Below are 22,779 nucleotides of genomic sequence, written 5' to 3'. Positions count from 1 at the left end.
TGTTGAGGATGTGTTTTAAAAGTGATACAAATGTGACATGTTGCAATTGTGGTGGGAATGCCCAACAAGGGTGTTTGAGAATGAGGTGGCCAAAGTCAGGGCTGTCCAGAGAATTTCATATGCAGCGACTGTTAAAAGGGTTGAGGGTTCGAATGGTGCTTCTGAAGAGTCCATGGTGGTGGATAGGCCTTCACTGAAGGCTGCAGGGGTTGCCATTCAACAGCAGGACACAGATACGTGGGGGCGGCAGGTCGCCTAGTGTTTAGAGCATTAGACTAGTAACCGTAAGGTTACAAGATTGAATCCCTGAGCTGACAAGGTGAAAATCTGTCGATCTGCCCCTGAACAAGGCTGGTAACCCACTGTTCCTAGGCAGTTAACCCGCTGTCATTGAAAATAAGAATTTGTTCTTAACTGACGTATTGCTTCTTCACAAGCATTCCCGGAAGTCTTGAGATGTTGTGTCTCTGGGTTAGAAACTCTGTGGTACAGCCTTTAGAAACTCTGTGGTAGCGAATCTGAAAAAAGGGAAGTCAATTTACATCATTTCCGGTGACGATAACCCTAATGGTGCACTCCAGTGTTTTCAGCTTCAGAACGACATGAGATTTAACAATCTTCAAAGTAGCTAGTTATCATGAACAGCTATAGGACGGTTACATTGGCTTGTAATAATGATGTTATAAGGACATGTAAAGTGGTAATTCGCTCAGGGAAAACGGGCAGTATTTGTCACATATCGAGGGGAGTAGCATCCTTGCTCACGCGAGCACATGCTTCTGTCCCGAGACGAGAGGAACCACCACCAGTGTCTGACTCTGACAAGAGACCGAATCTGAGAGCCATCGACCTTGCACGCAAAATTCGCCAGGAGAAACAGAAAGGACATGCGACTGGTGGTGGGTCAGACGCGGCTGTCCTTAATCCGTCGGTGCCAGTGTCCCAACTTCAAAAGAGGGTCATCGAGCTGCGACAGTTCACTCAGCAGCTACAGAATGTTCACCCCAACGTTCTTGCAAAGCACCTTCACAGAGGTCTGATCCTCCCGCATCCAGAGCTCGCCGTCGTTAATAAACCATATGGAGTTTCTGTTCAAGGTAAGGTGTATGAAGTGCTGTATTCAGTCAAACACACAATCAAAGATCACGTGATGAATAAGTCTGTTCTTTTTAATGTCTCTTTAAGAACACATCTGTGCTAGAGCAGTGGTCAAATCCAGTGATTTAAATCCCATATTATTCCTCTTAGATGGGTCAAGCAACAAAAACAACATCTCAGACGTGCTTCCAATCCTTGCCAAGATGATGGATGGAATAAGGGCTGGGTCTCAGCTGCACGTCTGCCTTGGATTAGACAAGGAGGCGACAGGGACCCTCCTGCTGGCAAGGACTGAGGAAGCACTGGACCATGTACAAAATCTTCACAAAAACCACCAAGTGGAGAGGAAATATTGGTGTGGATGTGGATTTAGTTTCAAATAAGGATCCAGGCAGCACATCATTCACATTTCAAAACCATCAATTGAGGGCAGCAAATTAACATAGAATATGCCATAAAGCTATTGCAATGACCCTGGCATTAATAAGACATTACTGCTCCCCCAATGGAACTTTCCCATGAAGCAGCGGTAATGTCTTAATCTGGACGCAAGGTCACACCTCGCAACATGTTACGTCCTTTAAATCATCTTCCATTCTCCCTATTCCCCATGCAGGGTTGTTGCTGTGGGCGTGCCTGTTCCCTCTGAGGGAGTGATTGACATTCCTGTCATAGAGAGAAAGGTCACAGGGGCTCAGCCTCACTTCAAGGTAACGTCATATTTTGTAATATCTCACACTTCTTAACCAGTGCTGCCAATAGTTCTGTTAAAATCTAGTCATTATGACCAGTATTGTCATCCAGTCAGTCTTTCCTCTCATTTGTATTGGTGGCTTTCAGTATACTGCGCTGTCCTTGAGGTTTTGAGCTTGACAGTCTTATATACACCGAACCTAACTACCCATAACCCTTCTCAGATGGGCCTGAGTCCTGTGTACAGGGTGAGTGACGGGGGCGAGGGAGTGACCAAAGTGCGGGCCAATCGGCAAGCCCAGGGTGCAGTGACTCAGTACCGTGTCCTGGACAGCAGCAACGGCTGCAGCCTGGTAGAGCTCCAGCCTATCACAGGTAGAGACACAACTGAAGCTGACTCTGGGGTCGTTCCAAGTTGTTGGTTTTTGCAGTCACCCTGCACATCCCAAAAGATTGCTATATAACATGACTGCAAAATGTTATGCTGTTTTCAAATTAAACACAATACCTTGCTTTTGTTAAAGCTTTTAGAATTGATTTCAGTCATGTTGAGGGGTCTACCACATGCTAATAACACAGATGAACCTAGGTCCTAGAGGATACTATGCACCATGTTATAGTAGCACTAATAACTTTGAACCTTCATAGAAAGCTGTTCCCTCTCTTGCCCCGTCCACCCTCTTGTGCTTCTAGGGGTGAAGCACCAATTGAGGGTCCATATGGCATACGCTCTGGGATCTCCTATCCTCGGAGACCACAAATACTCCCACTGGACCAAACTGGCACCTCAGGTAAGGCAAACGAACATTACCAGACTTCACAATGTAGAAGCTTTACAACAAGGTAGCCTAGCATTTAGACCTCTTTGGTGCCAGTGATTGATGGGCATTGTTTTTTAAAATCTATTTTTTTTACTTTAGAAACTGCCAGATGGTGTATTGCGGAGGCTGGGACTGGAACAGAGCAAAGCGCGTTATCTGCCTCTCCACCTGCATGCCCGTCAGCTGACACTGCCAGAGTTCAAAGGTCAGAGTGACATTACAGTGTCTTGCCCCCTGCCAAAGTATTTCACCAGCACTTTGCGACGACTGCAGATACCGATTCCAGATGAATGATGCTTCAGCGGCTCCCACGCAGTGCAGACAGGATACAGAAGACTCTTGCTTCAGAAATATGGAGCAGCATCACTTCAAGTGACCCTTGGCCTAGTGGATTAAGTTTGTACCTGGACTGGGAATTAACTGTGTGTGGAAAATAAAATAAATGAAACCAGTATTTTCCTAATTTCACATGCTAGGACCCTATCACATCAGGTCTATTTTAAGAACAGGACCATCTATGCAGATATGTTTGAACAGTAAATTAATTTGCAACTTTTATACAGACCTGTAAAATGGTGAACTGATGAATAGTGGTATTCATTGAGATCGTGCAAACTCTACCCACCTGAGACAAATTGCAAAGTGCTAATTCTGATAAACAAATAGTTATGGCAAGTTAAGTGACATCACTTCACGGTGTACATTGACATAAAACCAGATCCTACATTTGTCCCTTGTATGGCCTTTCTTTTCTACCAGAGGATCTCGTATGAGAGAAAATAGGGGGTTCAGAGATCTCACTAATTAGTAGCCTGGTTTATTACCATTACATCCCAGTCGTGTGAAAACGGCAACATATAACCTACTGTATTGTGAACTGTTCAACATCAGAGCCAAGGCTTGACATACTTAATGCATCTCAAATCACACAGTACAAAAGGCATATTTGAAAACACGGGCTTTCTTTAGCCTCCAACACCACCATAATATCAATACATACAGGAGATCATAAATGCCAATATATATATAAAAAAACATGTAAAAAGTGAGCAGAGGTCCTATTAAATGTCTGTAGGTTATCCTGCCATGTCTGGGACCTGAGAGCTTGGAGGAAAGAGGTCCGTGTGGTAAAAGAGGTACATGTCCATATGTGTATAATATATTTATATATATTTAGGACTGAATTAGTCCTGATATTTCTGCCTACTTCAGTTTTATTGGGGGGCTGCAGTGGCCTACAAGAGTAGATGAGGAGCTCTGATTTGCCGAGTTGGTCAAAATCCATCGGTCTCGTCAGTCCAGGGAAAAAAATGGTGAAGTGAGGGGTTTTGGTGAAGTGGTGGGTGACACATAATTGCCATTGGATGAATAAACACATGGTTCTGAACTTAAAAAAGGCCCATAAATCCACTCTGTAAACACTGTCACTCCCCCACTCCTGTGGTTGAAAGGTGTGATGGGTAGAGGCTGAGGCCACTGGAGGTCCTTAGAGTTAGACACTGAGTGAAGGAGGTACCACAAAGAGGAACGCTAGAGAAGGGCTGATTTCGGAGTGAAGAGTGTGCCCACTTCAGTTCCTCCTCCCGGCTCAGTGCATGTTGACCGATGACATGGCGATGGTTTCCTGGATCTCTCGCACCATGATGATGCGTGTGAGCATGTGCTCCACCTGCTCACTTGTGATTGGCTGAGTGGAGTACCATATGGGACTGTTTGGCGCCACGACAGGCTCTGGCGTCAGGTAGTACGCGTCGTTACGTCCCTTAGCACTCTGGGGACTGAGAGAGACAGGTGATTAGTTGTTGCAGGGCTCTATGCTGACATTTATTTGAAGTAGTAGATGTGCTCCTAAGTTGAAAAATGTAGGAGCACAAAAATAAACAGTTGATTTGATAATTAGAAATAACAGAGCTTCCAGTAGAAGATAATTGTGCCGTTGTGTATTATTTTATTTAACCTTTTAACAAAAAGAAAACATCACCCTGTGCAATTACATCCTCTTAGCTACTAGAAATGTACTGAGAATGGGGGGCATTACTCACCATTTGAAGAGGTAAAAGTCATACAGTTTAATGGGGCATCGCAGCGGGTTTTCAGGATCCTCAGCCTGCTCCTCATACATGTCATCAGTCACTGCAAATGAAGTAACAAAGAGGTCAGAACCAGCCAGTAGTGATGGGGCTTATTCATAATGTTACCAAACTCAGCAAATCATAGAGGCTCAATGAATTAGCCACAAAGGGAAAGTTTTAAATGTATGAAACACATAGCTGACTAATACAAGTCACTCAGTGACTGGGTATATGGAAATCAGGTCTGACTACAATATAAGAAGATGAATTTTCCTTGACATGAAGTCAGAGAAGATCTCACCTTTCTGCCCAGCATGGTGTGTCCCCAAAGAACCATGGCCCTTCAGATAGCGGATACTGGTGCTCTTGTCCTTGGGGTTGGACGGGTTCTTCTTGGTGTGTCTCAGCACCTTGGAGAAGGCCACCTTCAAGTGCTGCTCTACTGTCGTCAGATGGAAATACCTATCACAGATAGGTTTGTTTAATACCAAAACACACACACACACACACTAGGCTTGAGCAATATATCGTATATACCAAGGTTTTTTCAAATACCGAATGGTATGACATTCAAACCCTCCCCCCCAAAAAGGTTGGGGACCCCCCCTGAAGCTATGTCCCCAACACATCCTTGTGTGGATGTGTGCTACGCCACTGCTATTAACTATAAATAAATACATTCTCTCCAGCTCAGGGCTCCAGCTATGCATTTTGCTAACTTGCTAGCTGTGGCTAGATCAAGCTTCTTGGTCACAGCAGAGAATCAATCCATCACGGATCAAGATCCCTGCTGTCTAATGTTTGTGTTGTGTGTGCAGCAAACTGTTAGTAGCTTTTCGAGATCATTGTATAATTATTGTATATGAGCTGGGTTGTCTGTCCTTGCAATTAGTTTATGTTCACTTGCACTTGTTAGCATTTCGCTAGAGTCCACTATGGGATTTCGCTAGTAATTATTAGCATTTGTTGGGCCCCCAACATTTCGAAAGAAATATCACCCCTTGTGTACACCGATGGTAATACCATACACCCCGTATGGTACAGGAACGGTATGAACATCTGGATACCTTTCCAATCCCCCCCTCTTTCTCACACACAATCACCTCAACTAACCTGCAGAAATAAAAACAGACACTAACCTATATCATTTCAATTACCTTGTGGCTAAGAATGTACAATTGAATGACAGCACTAGAGAGAAAAAGTATGTGAGCATGTTGGTGTAGTGAGCAACCAGGAATATTGGTTTCAGAATCATGTGCCCAGATGATTGTGTGTGTGTGCTTCATTCTATAGCTAGAGGACTCCTGATATCTCCAGGATACATCTCCAGGAGTATCATTCGTCTTAATTGGTTGTTGTTTAGTACTGTCTTTTTGCTAGCTAGGGCCATATACTTTAAGTGCTGCCTGTCTTCCCAGTAGCCTACTTGGCGTGTTAACGGCTGACTGATCATAACTTGCAGCTGATTGTTGACACATCAACCAGGATTAAGGGGCAGGGCAATTCGTGACTGTTGTCATTTTTGTAATCAGTGGCTGTATTGGAGGGGGGAGTGCTTTCTCCTCGGCAATCAGAAATTAGTACCGGGAGTTGTGCTCTTCACCTTTGCAAGGCAATTAGCACTTCAGTCTCCCTTGTTTTCTCAGCGGTGGTCTCGTCACTAAACTAAGATCGTTGGCAAAACGGCATCCCTAGCCACGTCCTCAGAGCATGCGCAGACCAGCTGGCTGGAGTGTTTACACACATATTCAATATCTCCCTATACCAGGCTGCTGTCCCCACTCGCTTCAAGATGGCAACCATTGTTCCTGTACGCAAGACAAGCAAAGGTAACTGAACTAAATGACTATCGCCCCGTAGCAATGACTTCTGTCATCATGAAGTGCTTTGAGAGACTAGTCAAGGATCATATCACCTCCACCTTACCTGACACCCTAGACCCACTCCGATTTGCGTACTGCCCCAATAGGTCCACAGACGATGCAATCGCCATCACAATGCACACTGCCCTAGCCCATCTGGACAAGAATACTGTTTATTGACTACAGCTCAGCATTCAAGACCATAGTCCCCTCCAAGCTCACCATTAAGCTTGAGGCCCTGGGTCTCAACCCCACCCTGTGCAACTGGGTCCTGGACTTCCTGACGGGCCGCCCCCAGGTGGTGAAGGTAGGAAACAACATCTTCACTTCGATGATCCTCAACACTGGGGCCCCACAAGGGTGCGTGCTCAGCCCCCTCCTGTACTCCCTGTTCACCCATGACCGCCTGACCATGCATGCCTCCAACTCAATCATCAAGTTTGCAGACGACACAACAGCAGTAGTCTTTATCACCAACAACGATGAGACAGCCTACAGGGAGGTGGTGAGGGGCCTGGGAGTGTGGTGTCAGGGAAAACAACCTCTCACTCAACGTCAACAAAACAAAAGGAGATGATCGTGGACTTCAGGAAACAGCAGAGGGCGCACCCCCCTATCCACATCGACAGGACAGCAGTGGAGAAGGGGGAAAGTTCCTCGGGGTACATATCACAGACAAACTGAAATGGTCCACCCACACAGACAGTGTGGTGAAGAAGGCGCAACAATGCCTCTTCAACCTCAGGAGGCTGAAGAAATTTCTTTAGACTAGTTGAGTATCTGGAGCATCAGCATTTGTGGGTTCGATTACAGGCTCAAAATGGCCAGAAACAAAGACCTTTCTTCTGAAACTCGTCAGTCTATTCTTGTTCTGAGAAATGAAGGCTATTCCATGCAAGAAATTGCCAAGAAACTCAAGATATCGTACAATGCTGTGTACTACTTCCTTCACAGAACGGCGCAAACTGTCTCTAACCAGAATAGAAAGAGGAGTGGGAGGCCCCAGTGCACAACTGAGCAAGAGGACAAGTACTTTAGAGAGTCTAGTTTGGGAAACAGACGCCTCACAAGCCCTCAACTGGCAGCTTCATTAAATAGTACCTGCTAAACACCAGTCTCAACTTCAACAGTGAAAAGGCGACTCCAGGATCCTGGCCTTCTAGGCAGAGTTGCAAAGAAAAAGCCATATCTCAGACTGGCCAATAAAAATATAAGTTTAAGACGGCCAAAAGAACAGACACTGGACAGACGAACTGCCTAGAAGGCCAGCATCCTGGAGTCACCTCTTCACTGTTGACGTTGAGACTGGTGTTTTGCAGGTACTATGTAATGAAGCTGCCAGTTGAGGACTGGTGAGGCATCTGCAATCCAATATTATTTGTTGCCTAGACTTTACTGCAAATGACACTCAAGTCTTGAAAAAAAAAAAAACAATACACTAATATTGCAGTTAGCCATGACAGCCTTTATAATAGAACACTTGTGACCACACACAGTTAAATATTGCACTTGGGAAAAAAACATCAAAGTAGAAACAGAATGAAACAAACAGGCATTCTATGTTTGCTCTATTATAGTGGCCACTATAGTAGACATCGATCAAGTGCACAAGGCTACATGTGTGCAAAAATAACGTTCACCAAGTAAAATATTTAATTATCCCCCCTCACTCTCACACAAATTGTACTGTCAAGTTCAACACAAAAGCAATATCTTTGGGCTACAGTGCAGGTTATTACATTGTACACTTCCTGTCTGATGACATCTGTTCTAAAATGTGCCAGCATAATTGATCTCTTTCAGGCAGAGTACACCTGGCATACCCCTTTTATCCACTGTATTGAACAACAGAGTACACCTGGCATACCCCTTTTATCCACTGTATTGAACAACAGAGTACACCTGGCATACCCCTTTTATCCACTGTATTGAACAAGTGAGAAAGAGGGAAAGTGTGTGGTGTTCCTTTCCCATCTATACTGTCATCAAGCTACACTTTACTTTTTTTAACCTTTATTTAACTAGGCAAGTCAGTTAAGAACAAATTCTTATTTACAATGACGCTTACACCGGCCAAACCCGGACGACATTGGGCCAATTGTGCACCATCCTATGGGACTCCCAATCACAGCCGGGTGTGAAACAGCCTGGATTCGAACCAGGGTGTCTGTAGTGATGCCTCTAGCACTGAGATGCAGTGCCTTAGACCGCTGCACCACTCGGGAGCCACAATCCACTTGTTTAACAAGCAATGCCTCATTTTCACCTAATTCTCTCAACCTGAAAATTAACCACATATTGTAGAGGGAAAACATTGTTCATTAGCTAAGTTAACTAGTCAACATTTCACACAGAATGCCAGGGTCCAGTAAGCAACTAATGCGTTATACGGCAAGGAGTCGTAACGTTGTACCAGTTAAGTTAATAGTATAGCGAATTGGTTAGGGTAATAATGTTAGCTCATCTGATGTTGTAACTAGGGATGCACTATATATCTGTCAACATATCGGAATCGGCCAATATTAGCTAAAAATGCCAACATCGGTATCGGCCGATGTCTACTATTGTAAAGTGGTTGTTCCACTGGATATCATAAGGTGAATGCACCAATTTGTAAGTCGCTCTGGATAAGAGCGTCTGCTAAATGACGTAAATGTAAATGTAAAATGTAGTTTAACGCCAATGTGCAAAACCGATGTCAAAGCTGACGTGCATACCTATATAACGTACAGTTGAAGTCGGAAGTTTACATAGACTTAGGTTAGAGTCATTAAAATTCATTGTTCAACCACTCCACAAATTTCTTGTTAAACTATAGTTTTGGCAAGTCAGTAAGGACATCTACTTTGTGCATGACACAAGTCATTTTTCCAACAATTGTTTACAGACAGATTATTTCACTTATAATTCACTGTATCACAATTCCAGTGGGTCTGAAGTTTACATACACTAAGTTGACTGTGCCTTTAAACAGCTTGGAAAATTCCAGAAAATTATGTAATGGCTTTAGAAGTTCTGATAGGCTAATTGACATCATTTGAGTCAATTGGAGGTGTACCTGTGAATGTATTTCAAGACCTACCTTCAAACTCAGTGCCTCTTTGCTTGACATCATGGGAAAATCAAAAGAAAATCAGCCAAACCCTCAGAAAAAAGTTGTAGACCTCCACAAGTCTGGTTCATCCTTGGGAGCAATTTCCAAACGCCTGAAGGTACCACATTAATCTGTACAAACAATAGTACGCAAGTATAAACATCATGGGACCACGCAGTCGTCATACCGCTCAGGAAGGAGACGCGTTCTGTCTTCTAGAGATGAACGTACTTTGGTTCGAAAAGTGCAAATTAATCCCATAACAGCAAAGGACCTCGTGAAGATGCTGGAGGAAACAGGTACAAAAGTATCTATATCCACAGTAAAACGAGTCCTATATTGACATAACCTGAAAGGCCGCTCAGCAAGGAAGAAGCCACTGCTCCAAAACTGCCATAAAAAAGCCAGACTACTGTTTACAACTGCACATGGGGACAAAGATCATACTTTTTGGAGAAAAGTCCTCTGGTCAGATGAAACAATAATAGAACTGTTTGGCCATAATGACCATCATTATGTTTGGAGGAAAAAGGGGGAGGCTTGCAAGCCGAAGAATACCATCCCAACCGTGAAGCACGGGGGTGGCAGCATCATGTTGTGGGGGTGCTTTGCTGCAAGCGGGACTGGTGCACTTCACAAAATAGATGGCATCATGAGGTAGGAAAATTATGTGGATATATTGAAGCAACATCTCAAGACATCAGTCAGGAAGTTAAAGCTTGGTCGCAAATGGGTCTTCCAAATGGACGATGACCCCAACCATACTTCCAAAGTTGTGGCAAAATGGCTTAAGGACAACAAAGTCAAGGTATTGGAGTGGCCATCACAAAGCCCTGACCTCAATCCTATAGAACATTTGTGGGCAGAACTGAAAAAGCGTGTGCGAGCAAGGAGGCCTACAAACCTGACTCAGTCACACCAGCTCTGTCGGGAGGAATGGGCCAAAATTCACCCAACTTATTGTGGGAAGCTTGTGGAAGGCTATCCAAGTTAAACAATTTAAAGGCATTTCTACCAAATGCTAACTGAGTGTATGTAAACTTCTGACCCACTGGGAATGTGATGAAAGAAATGGAAGCTGAAATAAATCATTCTCTGTACTATTTATTCTGACATTTCACATTCTTAAAATAAAAGTGGTGATCCTAACTGACCTAAGACATGGAATTTTTACTAGGATTAAATGTCAGGAATTGTGAAAAACTGAGTTTAAATGTATTCGGCTAAGGTGTATGTAAACTTCTGACTTCAACTGTAGGTACATGCAGTAATGACGGCACGTAAAATTTGCGCTACACAGCATTCATAACCTAGCCCACAATGTCTGCTGAGTGGATTAAGCAGTCAAGTCGAACAGTCATTTGAAAGAGTAAAAAAATTTCAGCGAGACAACTCAATAGGCTAAATCCATTAAAGCCTAGATAATGGAATTCATCTCCCTTGACAATCAACCGTTCTGTCGTAGGTGATGTTGGCTTTCGCCGACTGGTCGAGCACCGGTACACATTACCAAGTGCGGTATTTTTCAGATGCTGCCCTACCGGAGTTACACAGTAATAGCGTCACTGCTATTAGCTTCAAGACATACATACTGTAAGCACCCTGGGTTTATAAGCGCGGAAATCGACTCTGCCGCACAAGCATGCTTTTGCGGCACAGTCGACAGCGCGCTGGACTTCGGGCTAGAAGGTCGAGGGTTCGAGATCTGCTCCCTGCTGTTACATTACACTGGTGTCAGAACTGATCGGACCTCGCATCCACGACAGTGCATGTGCTTGGCCGGTGAGCGTGTTCCTGTAAGACGTAGAGTCACGCGCTCTTTGAAAGGAGGGAGTAGTGTAACGACCCTGGGTTTATAAGCACGGAAATCAACTCTGCAGCACGAGCATGCTTTTGCGGCAGTCGATAGCAATGACCAGTAGAAACTGCAGTCTTTTTCATTATTCTTAGCAATGATTTTGGAATCCTTGTAAGTATTAGCTAGGTTGCCACTTGTTGTTTGCCTATTGAAATTTAACTTTAGTTCATGAAAATAAATAGCTAGCCAGCTACTTAAGTAACCTTATCTTGCTAACTGGATCGAATTCTCCATTAGCTAGCCAGAGAAATATTGAGCAACATTAGCCAACTGATCAAGTAATTGAGTTTATGGTGTGACAATTACCTGGCTAATAAAGTCAGACAGCTAACGATAGCTAGCTAACGTTACAGCTAGTGTTGCACCGATATAACATTTTTGGCCGATACCGATATCTCCCTTGAAAAAAAAACGATACCGATAACCAACATTTAAAATATTTGCGGCCTTTTAGCATTCTAGTACATTTAAATAGGTAACACATACACATGGACGCAGCGGTCTAAGGCACGGCATCTCAGTGCAAGAGGCGTCACTACAGTCCGTGATTGGGAGTCCCATAGGGCGGCGCACAATTGGCCCAGCGTCGTCCGGGTTTGACTGGGGTAGGCCGTCATTGTAAATAAGAATTTGTTCTTAACCGACTTGCCTAGTTAAATAAAGGTTACACACACCACACTAACCAAAAAGTTATTTTGTTGGCATTTACATACGTCTCTATTACCAGTAAAACATAATCAACACCCATTTCTTTCACTTACTTGCTGTGCTGTTTCATTGTTAATATGTTCAGTTTCATTCTCAACCAGGATTTCTATGGAACGCCGTTTGGGTTTTTGCAATGGAAAGCCGCTTGGGTCTTTGCGTGTCAAAAAGAAAATAATGACCAGTAGATAACACTATTTGACGTGTCAAATTAGCTTGTTGACCAATCAGGACCTGAATACGGCTACACGTCACATAATTTAACGCTTTCATAAATGTAGTTATTACACATTGATTACACTATCACTTGTATTTCATGTCACAACGATTCATCAATACGTATGCTATGATGCTGGTAAAGTTGTCTCGCGCACCTACAGTGCTGGTCATAAAAAATAAAAGCTAGCTAGCTCATGGATGCAAACAATGTTCTTCCCCAAAAACATAGCAAAACGACATCTGTTTCAGTAGCTATAGTTAGCTAGCTACCTATATAGCTAGGTGTCATCATCTAAAATAACCCTAATTTATAAGAGTTTGTATTTGATTAATGGTGGTCGGACACATCTATGTGAAGCTAGCCACAATAAGGATTAGCCACAATAGTGGACTTTGCGGTTAGCCTTCAAAATAAAAGTACGGAATAATTCTATTTGTATTCATTTGCATCACTGTTAATGACATACTTTTATTTTGAAGGCAAATCGCAAATTCCACTATTGTGCCTAATCCTTATTGTGGCTAGCTTCACAACACATAACCCTGTCCGGTCGAGCCTCACTAGCCAAATGAAGCTAGCTGACTGCTTATAACATTAGCTTTGGGCAACAGGGTTAACAATGCTAACAATACTAGTACTTGTTCCACCACACTTTCTCCCTTACCTCAAACTTTCCAAATGTCAGTTGTTTTTTGGTTACAGCTCATGAAGTACACTTCATCACCTTCTCACCCGTCTCCGTGGTCATGCTTTTCATTTTGGTTTCAAAATGGCAAATTTCGCCTTAAGGTGACTAGTTTGCATCCCTGCGGCATCCCTTCTTTCTTTCCAAAACACATGAGCGTGTTGCCTCTGACCAACTCTCTCAGAATGATCTTATTGACCCTAACCAGTCAGGCTTCAAGACGGGTCTATTAACCGAGATTGTTCTTCTGTGTCACAGAGGCTTTCTGCCCTGCCAAAGCTGACTCTCTCTCCTCTGTCAGCATCCTCCTAGATCTTTTCCGCTGCCTTTGACACGGTGAACCATCAGATCCTCCTCTCCACCCTCTCAGGGCTGGGTGTCTCAGGCTCTGCACACTCTTGGATTGCATCCTACCTGGCACGCCACTCCTACCAGGTGATATGGAGAGGAACTGTGTCTGCACCACGTACTCTCACTACTGGTGTCCCCCAGGGCTCGGTTCTACACCCTCTCCTCTCTATACACCAAGTCACTCGGCTCTGTCATATCCTCAAATGGTCTCTCCTATCATTGCTATGCGGATGACACTACTTTTCTCCTTCCCCCCCCCTTCTGACACCCTTGTGGCGACACGCATTTCTGTGTGCCTGACAGATATCTCAGCTTGGATGTTGGCCCACCACAAGGTCAACCTCAACAAGACAGAGATGCTCTTTCCCACAGGGAAGGCCAAGACCTCTCCATCACAGTTGACAACGCCACGGTGTCCTCCTCTCAGAGTTCAAAGAACCTTGGCGTGACCCTAAACACGCCATTCTCTACAAACATCAAAGCAATGACCCACCTCACACAGGAAGTGGCGCAGGTCCTAATCCAGGCACTTGTCATCTCCCATTCGTATTGTGCCGCTAGAGGTGAAATTCTTGGACCGGCGCAAGACGGACGAAAGCATTTGCCAAGAATGTTTTCATTAATCAACTTGTTGATGGCTGGCCTCCACGCTTGAGCCATCAAACCCATGCAACTTATCCAGAATGCTGCAGCCCGCCTGGTGTTCAACTTTCCCAAGTTCTCCCATGTTACCCCGCTCCTCCGCACCTTCCACTAGCTTCCAGTCGAAGCTCACATCCACTACAAGACCATGGTACTTGCCTATAGAGCAGCAAGAGGAACTGCCCCTCCCTACCTCAAGGTTATGCTAAAACCCTACATTCCCAACCCAAGCACTCCGTTCTGCCACCTCTGGTCTCTTGGCCCTCCAAGCTCATCTCTGTTCTGACACTCCAATCGTGGAACCAACCCTTGCACCCCCTCCTGACCTTTCTTGAACTAACACTTGCACTTTACTTTCTTTCCCCCTACTAGCTCTGACTTTACTGATAGTAAGTATATTTGACCTCAGAAGCTATGACTGTGATATGTAGTTGTCCGACCTAGCGATCTTAAGCTGAATGCACTAACTGTAAATCGCTCTGGATAAGAGCTTCTGGTTGATGACTAAAATGTAAGTGTGTGAGACTCACTTAGTGTTGAAGAACATGAGTGTGGTAAGCAGCGTGGCTGGGGAATGGGCTCCTAGTTGTTTACACTCCCACAGCATCTCCTCTGTCACGTGACTGGGAATGATGTACCCTGGGAGGAGAGAGCAGCCAATCACAATACACTCTCCTCTAATGAGACCACTGCCCAAAGCACATTAACTGTATTCTGCACAGAAATGTACTCAGGTATGGATGTCACGAAAATACACAACAGAATTGTGAGTTTCTCTTGCACTTAACAAAAAGATATCAGACTGTTCACAGAACAATCAATGTTCCAAAGTGCTTTGACAGTTCCACTCTAAGGCCTTCAGCAGGCTTTTACCTGTACTCTCTCTTGCACTTACACACAGAAACACAAAAGTCAAACGCTGTGGCTCTTACCTAGTGGATGGATGCTGGGCCTCCACTCATCCAGGGCTTTGTGTAACCACTGGGAGAAGCGTGTGTAGTACTGGTCAGAGAAGATATCATCCACCCGTCCGTTTTCAAAGAGGTACTGCCAACAGAAATACAACATCTATCAACTGTAATACATTTCAGTCAGTATCTTGTACCATGTGTGTTTGTGGTATGATGATATGTCAGTGACAGGACAGGTGGGGCAACGCACCACTGTTATTTTGGCATTAATACGTGTCACATATCAGTTTGCAAACAATGTAAAAAATTATAATAATCAGTTAATAAAGCCGCATACAAACATTGTCTCTTTTTTCGGAAGGCAGCTCCAAAATGCAGGCGTTTCAGCCGAGCTCAGTGCTTTCTCTAGTGGTGGGGCAGCCAGTGGAAAATATGGAGTGTTGAGCCATGATTGGCTAAGTGTTCTGTCACTCATGGGGACACTACGTCACCGCAAAATCTACGGGAGAGCTCAAAAATGCAAACCCCTTGGGTGCTGCCATAGAGTTACATTAGAAGTGCCCATCCAAGAAGGCTCAAGGTCATTGGCTACAGATAAAATGACGTAAAAGGGTCTGCTTCCCAAGCTTAAAAAGGATAAACATTAAACATTGGCCATGCTGTCAATCCAGCATGACTTCTACTGCGTTCGAAGCAACTGGAAACTCGGAAATCTCAGACTTCAGGGAGTTCAAGACAACTGGGGACTCTGAAAGAAACAAGCTCTGACTGGGAAAATACGTTTTGAACGCTTGTCAAACTTGGGAACTCAAACCTGAAGATCACGGACGTCATGATACAACCTTGTCGTCCCCCCCCCCCCCCCCCCCCCCCCCCCCCCCCAGAGTTCCCAGTTGTCTTGAAAGCACCACAAATCCAGAGAATGCCAGACTTTGATGACAAAATTTGCCACCAAGAACCACTGCGTCACCTTCCTGTTCAAGTGAGCACAGTACAACAAGGTGAGTCCAAACATGTATTGTATGCTATGCATAAATTATGTAATATGCCAGGGAGATGTGTATACTGTAGCTAAGAAAGTAATACTAAATGTATGTTGTGCAGTAAGCTGTTAATAGCCTATGTGCCTAATAATTTGGTCTCTTTCCCCCTCATTACTTAGCCTACTATTCTGACTTGGTGGTGCACATTTAGCCTATAATCTGTTTTAGAGAAATGTCATCATTGGATATTGTAAGAGCTTTTATTGTCTGCTTATATGCCCCCTTTATTTATCCTACGGTTCTGACTTGGTGTACAGGGAGAATACTGTAAGAACGGCCCATGTTCTGAATTCTGTCGCAATACATTTTAAAAGTGCTGAACAAATAGTTATATTGACTACGTCCATCCTAGCTCGCTCATTAATGTCTTAATCAAAATTACGGATTGCTTATCAGCTCGTTATCCCCGTATGCCATAGTTTGAACATTTCAATTGTCAGTAGAAACCACATTTGTTTAAGCAAGTCAGCCATGTTTTTTAAAGGCAGTAAATGAGGCTGAATCAACTGTTTTGTTGCCAGACAAGGCTTCGCTGATAGCCAGGTGTAGCAGTGGTAAGGTGTTTGGACTGCTGTTGGGACTCTGCTGTTGGGACAGCTTTATGTAGGCCCTAACAGTTTGTGCACACCGTTTGTCACTGTTATAGTGCAATTAATGTATTGTCTAGTGTTGTGTAGTGGCTTTGTTGGCATTCATCAACAACAACAAAAATGTTATGTTTGCCCCACCAAGATTTACATGCCACTGGTCATGTGGTATGCATACCTTCTGTATACACAGGAAGATGTAGTAGAGGGCATCAGGCTCAAAACGTTCTCCCTCCAGCCCCTGGGCCTCCTGAGTCATGAGAGCCAGAGCCACGTTGAGCTCAGCCACCGCACTCGACACCAGGTCCTCCTGGAAGCGCAGGGCCTGCCGACCTGCACAAAGAGAGAGAAAATTAATATGGTAATTTAGAGAACACTTTTATCCAAACTCTGACTAATAGAACATTCAGTGACATATTCAGAATTAAGAACCTACAAACCTACAAGAGAAAGACAGAGAGATGCAGGAGAAAGAGAGAGACAGGAAGGGAGGAGAGAGTGTAAGAAAAGTTCACATACTTGGCGAGGGCAATTTAATGAGTGGGAGTGTGTTAAAACTCACGTCCAATGGGCGCCAGCTTGTTCTGCTCGTCCTTGTCCAGCTCTGCGTTCTTGCGCTGGACCCAGAGGCGCCACACATCCAGGCCCTCCTCAGGCTTCAGGGAGATGGGCATCAGTAGCTCCTGGGGGGCCTCCACCTGGGACTCTGACTCCACGTGACCCTGCAGGGGGACACATTAGAAGTGAAATGTTAGAAGAGAAACATGCACACTACATGCTTTGCTCATTTGTGGTGCAGGGAATTACATATTTCCTAAAATGCCTTCAAGGGGAAAAAGACAGCACAGGGGACATAAAACTGGAGACAGGTGTTCATTAATTGAAACAATCATATCCTGCTTAACTGGGGGAGAGTACTGACTTAATCCACAACATAATCTAACAGTCCAACATGTTAACTATTGATTAATCCAGCATATGTCATAAAGCAAAAATCTACATTAATGTTATGGAAAACCTTGAAATCGAAGGCAAGGACAAAGTCAGGGTCTAACCCAAGGGGTGAAGGTCCAGTTCTGACCTGTAGGTGGAGCTCCTGGTGTTCCTGCTGCTGCTGGGGGTCCCAGATGTGAAGCTGCTGTGTACTATTGTAAGCCCCGCCCACCGTCTGCACCACCACAGGGCAGTGAATGTTCCCGTTCATGAACTGCGTTGGGAACAGCGTCTGCACCACTTCCTCATTCGTCGTCCCGGACACTGACACCATGCCACCCGACTGGACGCACAAGGCACCTGACGACGAGGAGTGGGCCACTCCATTGTCCTTGTTGTCGTGGTGACTGGAGGACACCTGCATTGTGCTGTAGGCCTCCTGGGGAATGGCAATATGATGCACGCCTCCTTGCTGTCCCCCAGAGTATACAGGGATGGTCCAGGTCTCCCCGGCAGGGCCTGTGATGGTACCTGTGGTGCTGTACAGGTGGGTGCTGTCCACAGTTAGCAGGTCTGGCCGGATGGACAAGTACTGCTGCTGCTGCCCCTGCCCTTGGGGGAGGGCCAGAACCACCTGCTGGCCCTGCTGGCTCTGAGGGAGGGCATAGGACACCTGGATGGGGACATCCATCTTGCGCTTCTTGGCAGGTTGGAGGACGCCAGCTCTCCTCTCTGCCTCTCGGGGAGAGCCCTGCTGCTGCTGAGGAGACATGGCCTCCACTGTCTGGATCTGGATCTGCTGGCCTCCCTGTAGTTGAATTTGTTGACCGCCTGGTAGCTGAATGTGCTGGATTTGTTGCCCACCTTGTAGTTGGATTTGTTGACCGCCGGGCAGCTGGATTTGTTGACCGCCCGGCAGCTGGATTTGTTGACCGCCCGGCAGCTGGATATGTTGACCGCCCGGCAGCTGGATATGTTGACCCCCTTGAAGTTGGATATGTTGACCACCCTGTAAGTCCCCTTGAAGCTGGATGTGTTGACCTCCTTGGAGCTGAATTTGCTGACCCCCTTGTAGTTGAATATGTTGGATTTGTTGACCGCCTGACACTGCAGCCACCAACTGGGCCTGGATCTGAACGAGACAGAACAAACACCTGAGCATGGTGTATACACTTACTGGGTGAGGAGAGGACATGGATGGGGTGGGTGTGTATTTAATAATGCAGCGTGGTGTGTGTGTGCACCTGTTGGTGCTGCTCCTCTGTGAGCTCTCCTTGCTGGACCAGCTGCGCTGCTGTGGGGATGCCCTGGAGGTCCACCGTCTGGTCCTGCTGCCCCTGGATCTGCACCTGATCACAGAGAACGAGAATGCACAGTGCACCACCATCCATCACATGCCACATGTCTGAGGGTGCTGTGGTTCTGTGTTTCCCTGACCACTGTATTTTCATTTGAACATTTTGGTTACAGGCCCTGGATGTCAATAAGGAGGCCTATCGGTACAGTCTGGAGAATAATTGAGTGGAAACACTGCTTATGGTGTAATAGGTAGGGTGATTGAGGGAAGGTCTCACCTGTACTTGTATCAGCTGTTCAGATCCCTGGTGCACACCAGCAGCCATCTGGGGTGAGATCTGTGCAGAGGTCACCTGCACCTGTTAATCCACAGGAGAATCAATCAATCGCAGAGCAAAAGTAGCAATGATAGTGACAATAAGATAGGTGCTGCCAGTGTTGAAGGATGAGTTGGGCTTTACTCTCAATTTGGTCAATTGATCTGTTCTTTAATGTATATAGACTAGATAAGGGCAAAGGGCACTCGGCAGCCTGAGGTGTATTCAAAAGAACTGAACTACTGAAGGAACCACGTAAGGAGGTCTCTCCTCTTACCGGACAGGCCAGCTCCAGCAGTGAGCCAGCTACCTCTGTGCTGTCTGTGTAGACACAGTTGCCCCCCTGCTGGTAAACCATGGTGGTGGTAGTGGCGGTGTCGCCCTGCTGTCTGAAGTCCTGCAGCGTCTCAGGGCCCTTGTTGGCCAGGGACTCCAGGAACTCCTTCATACGGTGCTGGGGCACGCTGCGGGCCTTCTGACGCACATATTCGTCAAATGAGACCACACCGCTCTCTACGGGCTCATTCATGACAATTCACTCTGCCCTCCACGGCACCTGGTGGGGAAAAAAGGACATAGTTAACACACCTGTCCAGCATCACAGGTCAAGAACTGGGCAGCAATATCACATCCTTAAACTCTGGTGTCAATAGACTGCAGCCACAGTCACCAATACAACCTTACACACTTCAGTGCCACGTTCAGTAGCCTCGAACATTGCAGACAGTAGCCTCGAACATGAACAGGTTCCAAAACGTTCTGTCCGGCTGAACGAGCCCCAGTATCTATTAGACATTTAAAGGCCCAGGTAAACAACTGTTTGCATAGAGAGAAATGGTAATGGTATCTTTTTGAAGGCACTAACTCCACCATGGTTCATAGCCTATGGAGATAAATGCTGAAAATAAGGTCTGGTAAATAGAGGCGTTTTATTCTATGAGATCATCTTAAATCAGCTAACGCCACTTTGTGGATTCTGATGCATTTATGTAATACTTTTTTTTTAAAGCTCATAAATGCCATGTTAACTGACTGATTATCTCATAGAACAAAATGTATAAGATCCCCTAAGCCTGCGTTAACCTCAGACCTTATTTTGGGGGTTTATTCCAAAACCCTATTCATTTTCCCCATAGGGATTGCTAAACGAACCAGAATTTCCGGGTTTTAGAACTACAAGCCGGCAGGCACTATTAGAGGGGGAAGTGAGGCAAAGTGCACTGGCAAACCCCTTTCTCTGATGAACTTTGAACCAATTATTCCGCCATCTGAACAACTGGCACTATGTTATGTATACTGCATTAGGCCGTTGTGGTATACATTATATGTCTTTGAAAAAATATGATAGTATTAATATTATGATGCTAAGATTTGCTTGCTAGCTACATTTACTACAGGGGCAGTGTAAAGCGCCACCAGCCTCTGTGCATCCTTAGCCATCTATCACATTATTGCTTTTGCTTATGTTAATTATATTCATGTTGCCTAGTTTAACTACTAAAATCCCACAATCTGAATGAAGTTAACATTTGAAAAAGAATCGTGTATTTGAGTGATGAATATACGTGCAACTTCTGCAAAGCATTCTACAACAATACCTAGCTAACTAGTTGCTAACGTTTTCTGGCTAACTAGCTAGCAGTACATCTTCCCATGCTACCTTAAATAAAAACCAAAAACCCTCGGTTCGGCCAAGGCACGGCGTTCAAAAGTAACTCGATAAACCCCAAGTCATTCGCTTTCCACATGTCATTTGTTAGTATTCATTGTATAGCAGGCAATGAATTGCAAGAATTGAAATTTAACAGCTAGCTAGCCAACTAAACAATATCACAATTAGCTAACTAGCTTGCTAGCCAGCTACGTGACGTGTGCTTATTTCTGAGATATTTACCCTCGTTTCGAATAGAAAAATGTGGGAAAATCCACACGAAGAATTTGGCTCGCGTACAAGTTTATCCAATACAATTCCGAGCGTTTGTGGAAAATGTGTGTCTAACTGTAAAATGTTACTGTAAAGAGAACATTATTTAATCGATGCATAGAAAACTACGGAAGTAGGCCCAGTGGAACAACGTGAATCCCGGACTGCTGACAAGCAACGGCCGCATCAGACATGGCGAGGAGTCGGAGGTCCTTTACCGCAAATTCCACTTGTAAAGGCGAGGCAACAACCATATACCGTCATTGGCAACAACACATTTCATTTTTACGGGAACGAGCATGGCGTGCACCCGAGAGACCAGGGGACCCTAGATTGGTGCCAGGCCAGCCAACTATTTTCTTATTGCGCGAAATACATATGACTGTAAAGGTTCGTATTTCAATTAAATAAATATGTCAACAGACACTGATAAGATTAAACTATGTGTCTATACAGTCAAAGAGTGTGTTGTGATAATGCATTGTAAATATAGTTGGACATGCCTTGTAAATATTCAAACTATTAATTATCTGCATTTTCTGTAGATTTGGACGGCGGATACCCCCGCAGCACCTGATTTCGAGTCCAGCTCGCCCCCGCGTCCACATGTATCGTGCGCATGTACGCGAACGGGACTCCAAGGTGCATTGCACGGGCGCAAGTGTTGTGGTACAGACGCTGAGATATAATAAGAACTTCCACCCATATCCCCTGTATTCTGATCTAACGGTCTTATCCGTTACAATTTAAATTGTGATGTGTCTTGAAGGGTCCTCTTAGGCCCAGCTTTTGTATATTTTATTAATAACTAGCACTTTTCTTTCAATACTTTACAATACTTTCCTACACAGTAGTTGGAAGGCGCCATTTTACATTCAGTTCGAATGGGCACGTATTCTCGCGAGTACTCGCTTGGAAAGGGTCACGATTAAGGCATGCATGCTAGTAGCAGAAAGGATGCTTGTCTTTGAGGTTCAATACAATTATTAAATTATAGGACGATTATATTTTATTTTATTCAAAGAATCAGGAAGTTGTGGAATGTCAATGGGATATTTGATATGAATCACATCTTTGTTTTTTCACTGTACATTCTGAAACTTACCAAATACCTTTCAAGGATCGAATACAACCCTGGTTCATAAAGCACTGTTTGAAATGGCAAAAAAAAAAAAGTTATTACAAAACAAACACAGGCTACAATAACATTTTCTCAGTTGGCCTATTGTTGGGCAAAAAAAACATCCATATATTAAATCCTAATGTTTTAATGTAAAAGTGAGTGTTAAACTGACTGTTAAGTTTAAGAAAACCTAATTTTGATCCTTGCACCCTGTTTTCTTTGTAAAGGTTCATTTTGTTCATCAGTTAATATTCAAGGTCCGTCTGAATGTATACATTTTTGTGTGTGTATGTGCCTTTAAACAGGAATACAACTGCCCCAGTCTGCCTTAAAGAGCCAGGCATGTGCTGGTGAGGCTCTCCCCACAACAGGCTGCCTCTCTGCTCTCTTAAGGTGGACCAGAAGAGATGTGTTGCATGTGTATAGTACCTTGCAGTAACAATGGACGGGAAAGAGTTAATTCCCAAGGTCTCTCCTCAAGCCTCTTTGTGATCTCATGGAAGGCTGTCCAGTGGATATGAGGATCACTCTCTTCCCCAGA

At 44.7% G+C, this 22,779-nt stretch overlaps 2 protein-coding genes and 1 long non-coding RNA gene across 4 annotated transcripts; 2 read left to right on the top strand and 1 right to left on the bottom strand.

Moving 5' to 3' along the window:
* Nucleotides 1-534: 534 nt before the first annotated feature.
* Nucleotides 535-3,338, top strand: rpusd4 (RNA pseudouridine synthase D4). The gene is made up of 6 exons (XM_029693348.1): nucleotides 535-1,097; nucleotides 1,249-1,453; nucleotides 1,715-1,808; nucleotides 2,016-2,166; nucleotides 2,485-2,582; nucleotides 2,712-3,338. The coding sequence occupies exons 1-6, from the start codon at nucleotides 638-640 to the stop codon at nucleotides 2,904-2,906; spliced, it is 1,203 nt and encodes a 400-aa protein (XP_029549208.1). The 5' UTR covers nucleotides 535-637; the 3' UTR covers nucleotides 2,907-3,338.
* Nucleotides 3,339-3,415: 77 nt separating this feature from the next.
* On the bottom strand, nucleotides 3,416-21,704 carry LOC115150250 (glutamine-rich protein 1). 2 transcript variants are annotated; one of them, XM_029693347.1, is made up of 12 exons: nucleotides 21,619-21,704; nucleotides 19,469-19,747; nucleotides 19,153-19,233; nucleotides 18,823-18,927; nucleotides 17,727-18,710; nucleotides 17,208-17,367; nucleotides 16,824-16,978; nucleotides 15,037-15,151; nucleotides 14,635-14,743; nucleotides 4,986-5,146; nucleotides 4,655-4,745; nucleotides 3,416-4,390 (listed from the first exon to the last, which is right to left on the bottom strand). In XM_029693347.1, the coding sequence occupies exons 2-12, from the start codon at nucleotides 19,718-19,720 to the stop codon at nucleotides 4,201-4,203; spliced, it is 2,403 nt and encodes an 800-aa protein (XP_029549207.1). In that variant the 5' UTR covers nucleotides 19,721-19,747; nucleotides 21,619-21,704; the 3' UTR covers nucleotides 3,416-4,200. The 2 variants fall into 2 exon arrangements, with proteins under 2 accessions (XP_029549207.1, XP_029549205.1); XM_029693345.1 differs by lacking the exon at nucleotides 21,619-21,704 and adding an exon at nucleotides 21,086-21,435.
* Nucleotides 21,375-22,438, top strand: LOC115150253 (uncharacterized). The gene is made up of 2 exons (XR_003867079.1): nucleotides 21,375-21,505; nucleotides 21,661-22,438. It is a non-coding gene; the product is annotated as an uncharacterized LOC115150253 (long non-coding RNA).
* The last annotated feature ends 341 nt before the right edge of the window (nucleotides 22,439-22,779 follow it).

This window comes from Salmo trutta, chromosome 16 (assembly GCF_901001165.1).
Source record: "Salmo trutta chromosome 16, fSalTru1.1, whole genome shotgun sequence".
Classification (NCBI taxonomy): domain Eukaryota; kingdom Metazoa; phylum Chordata; class Actinopteri; order Salmoniformes; family Salmonidae; genus Salmo; species Salmo trutta.
Note: the sequence above shows the minus strand (reverse complement) of the source record. Positions and strands in the feature narration are given on the sequence as shown.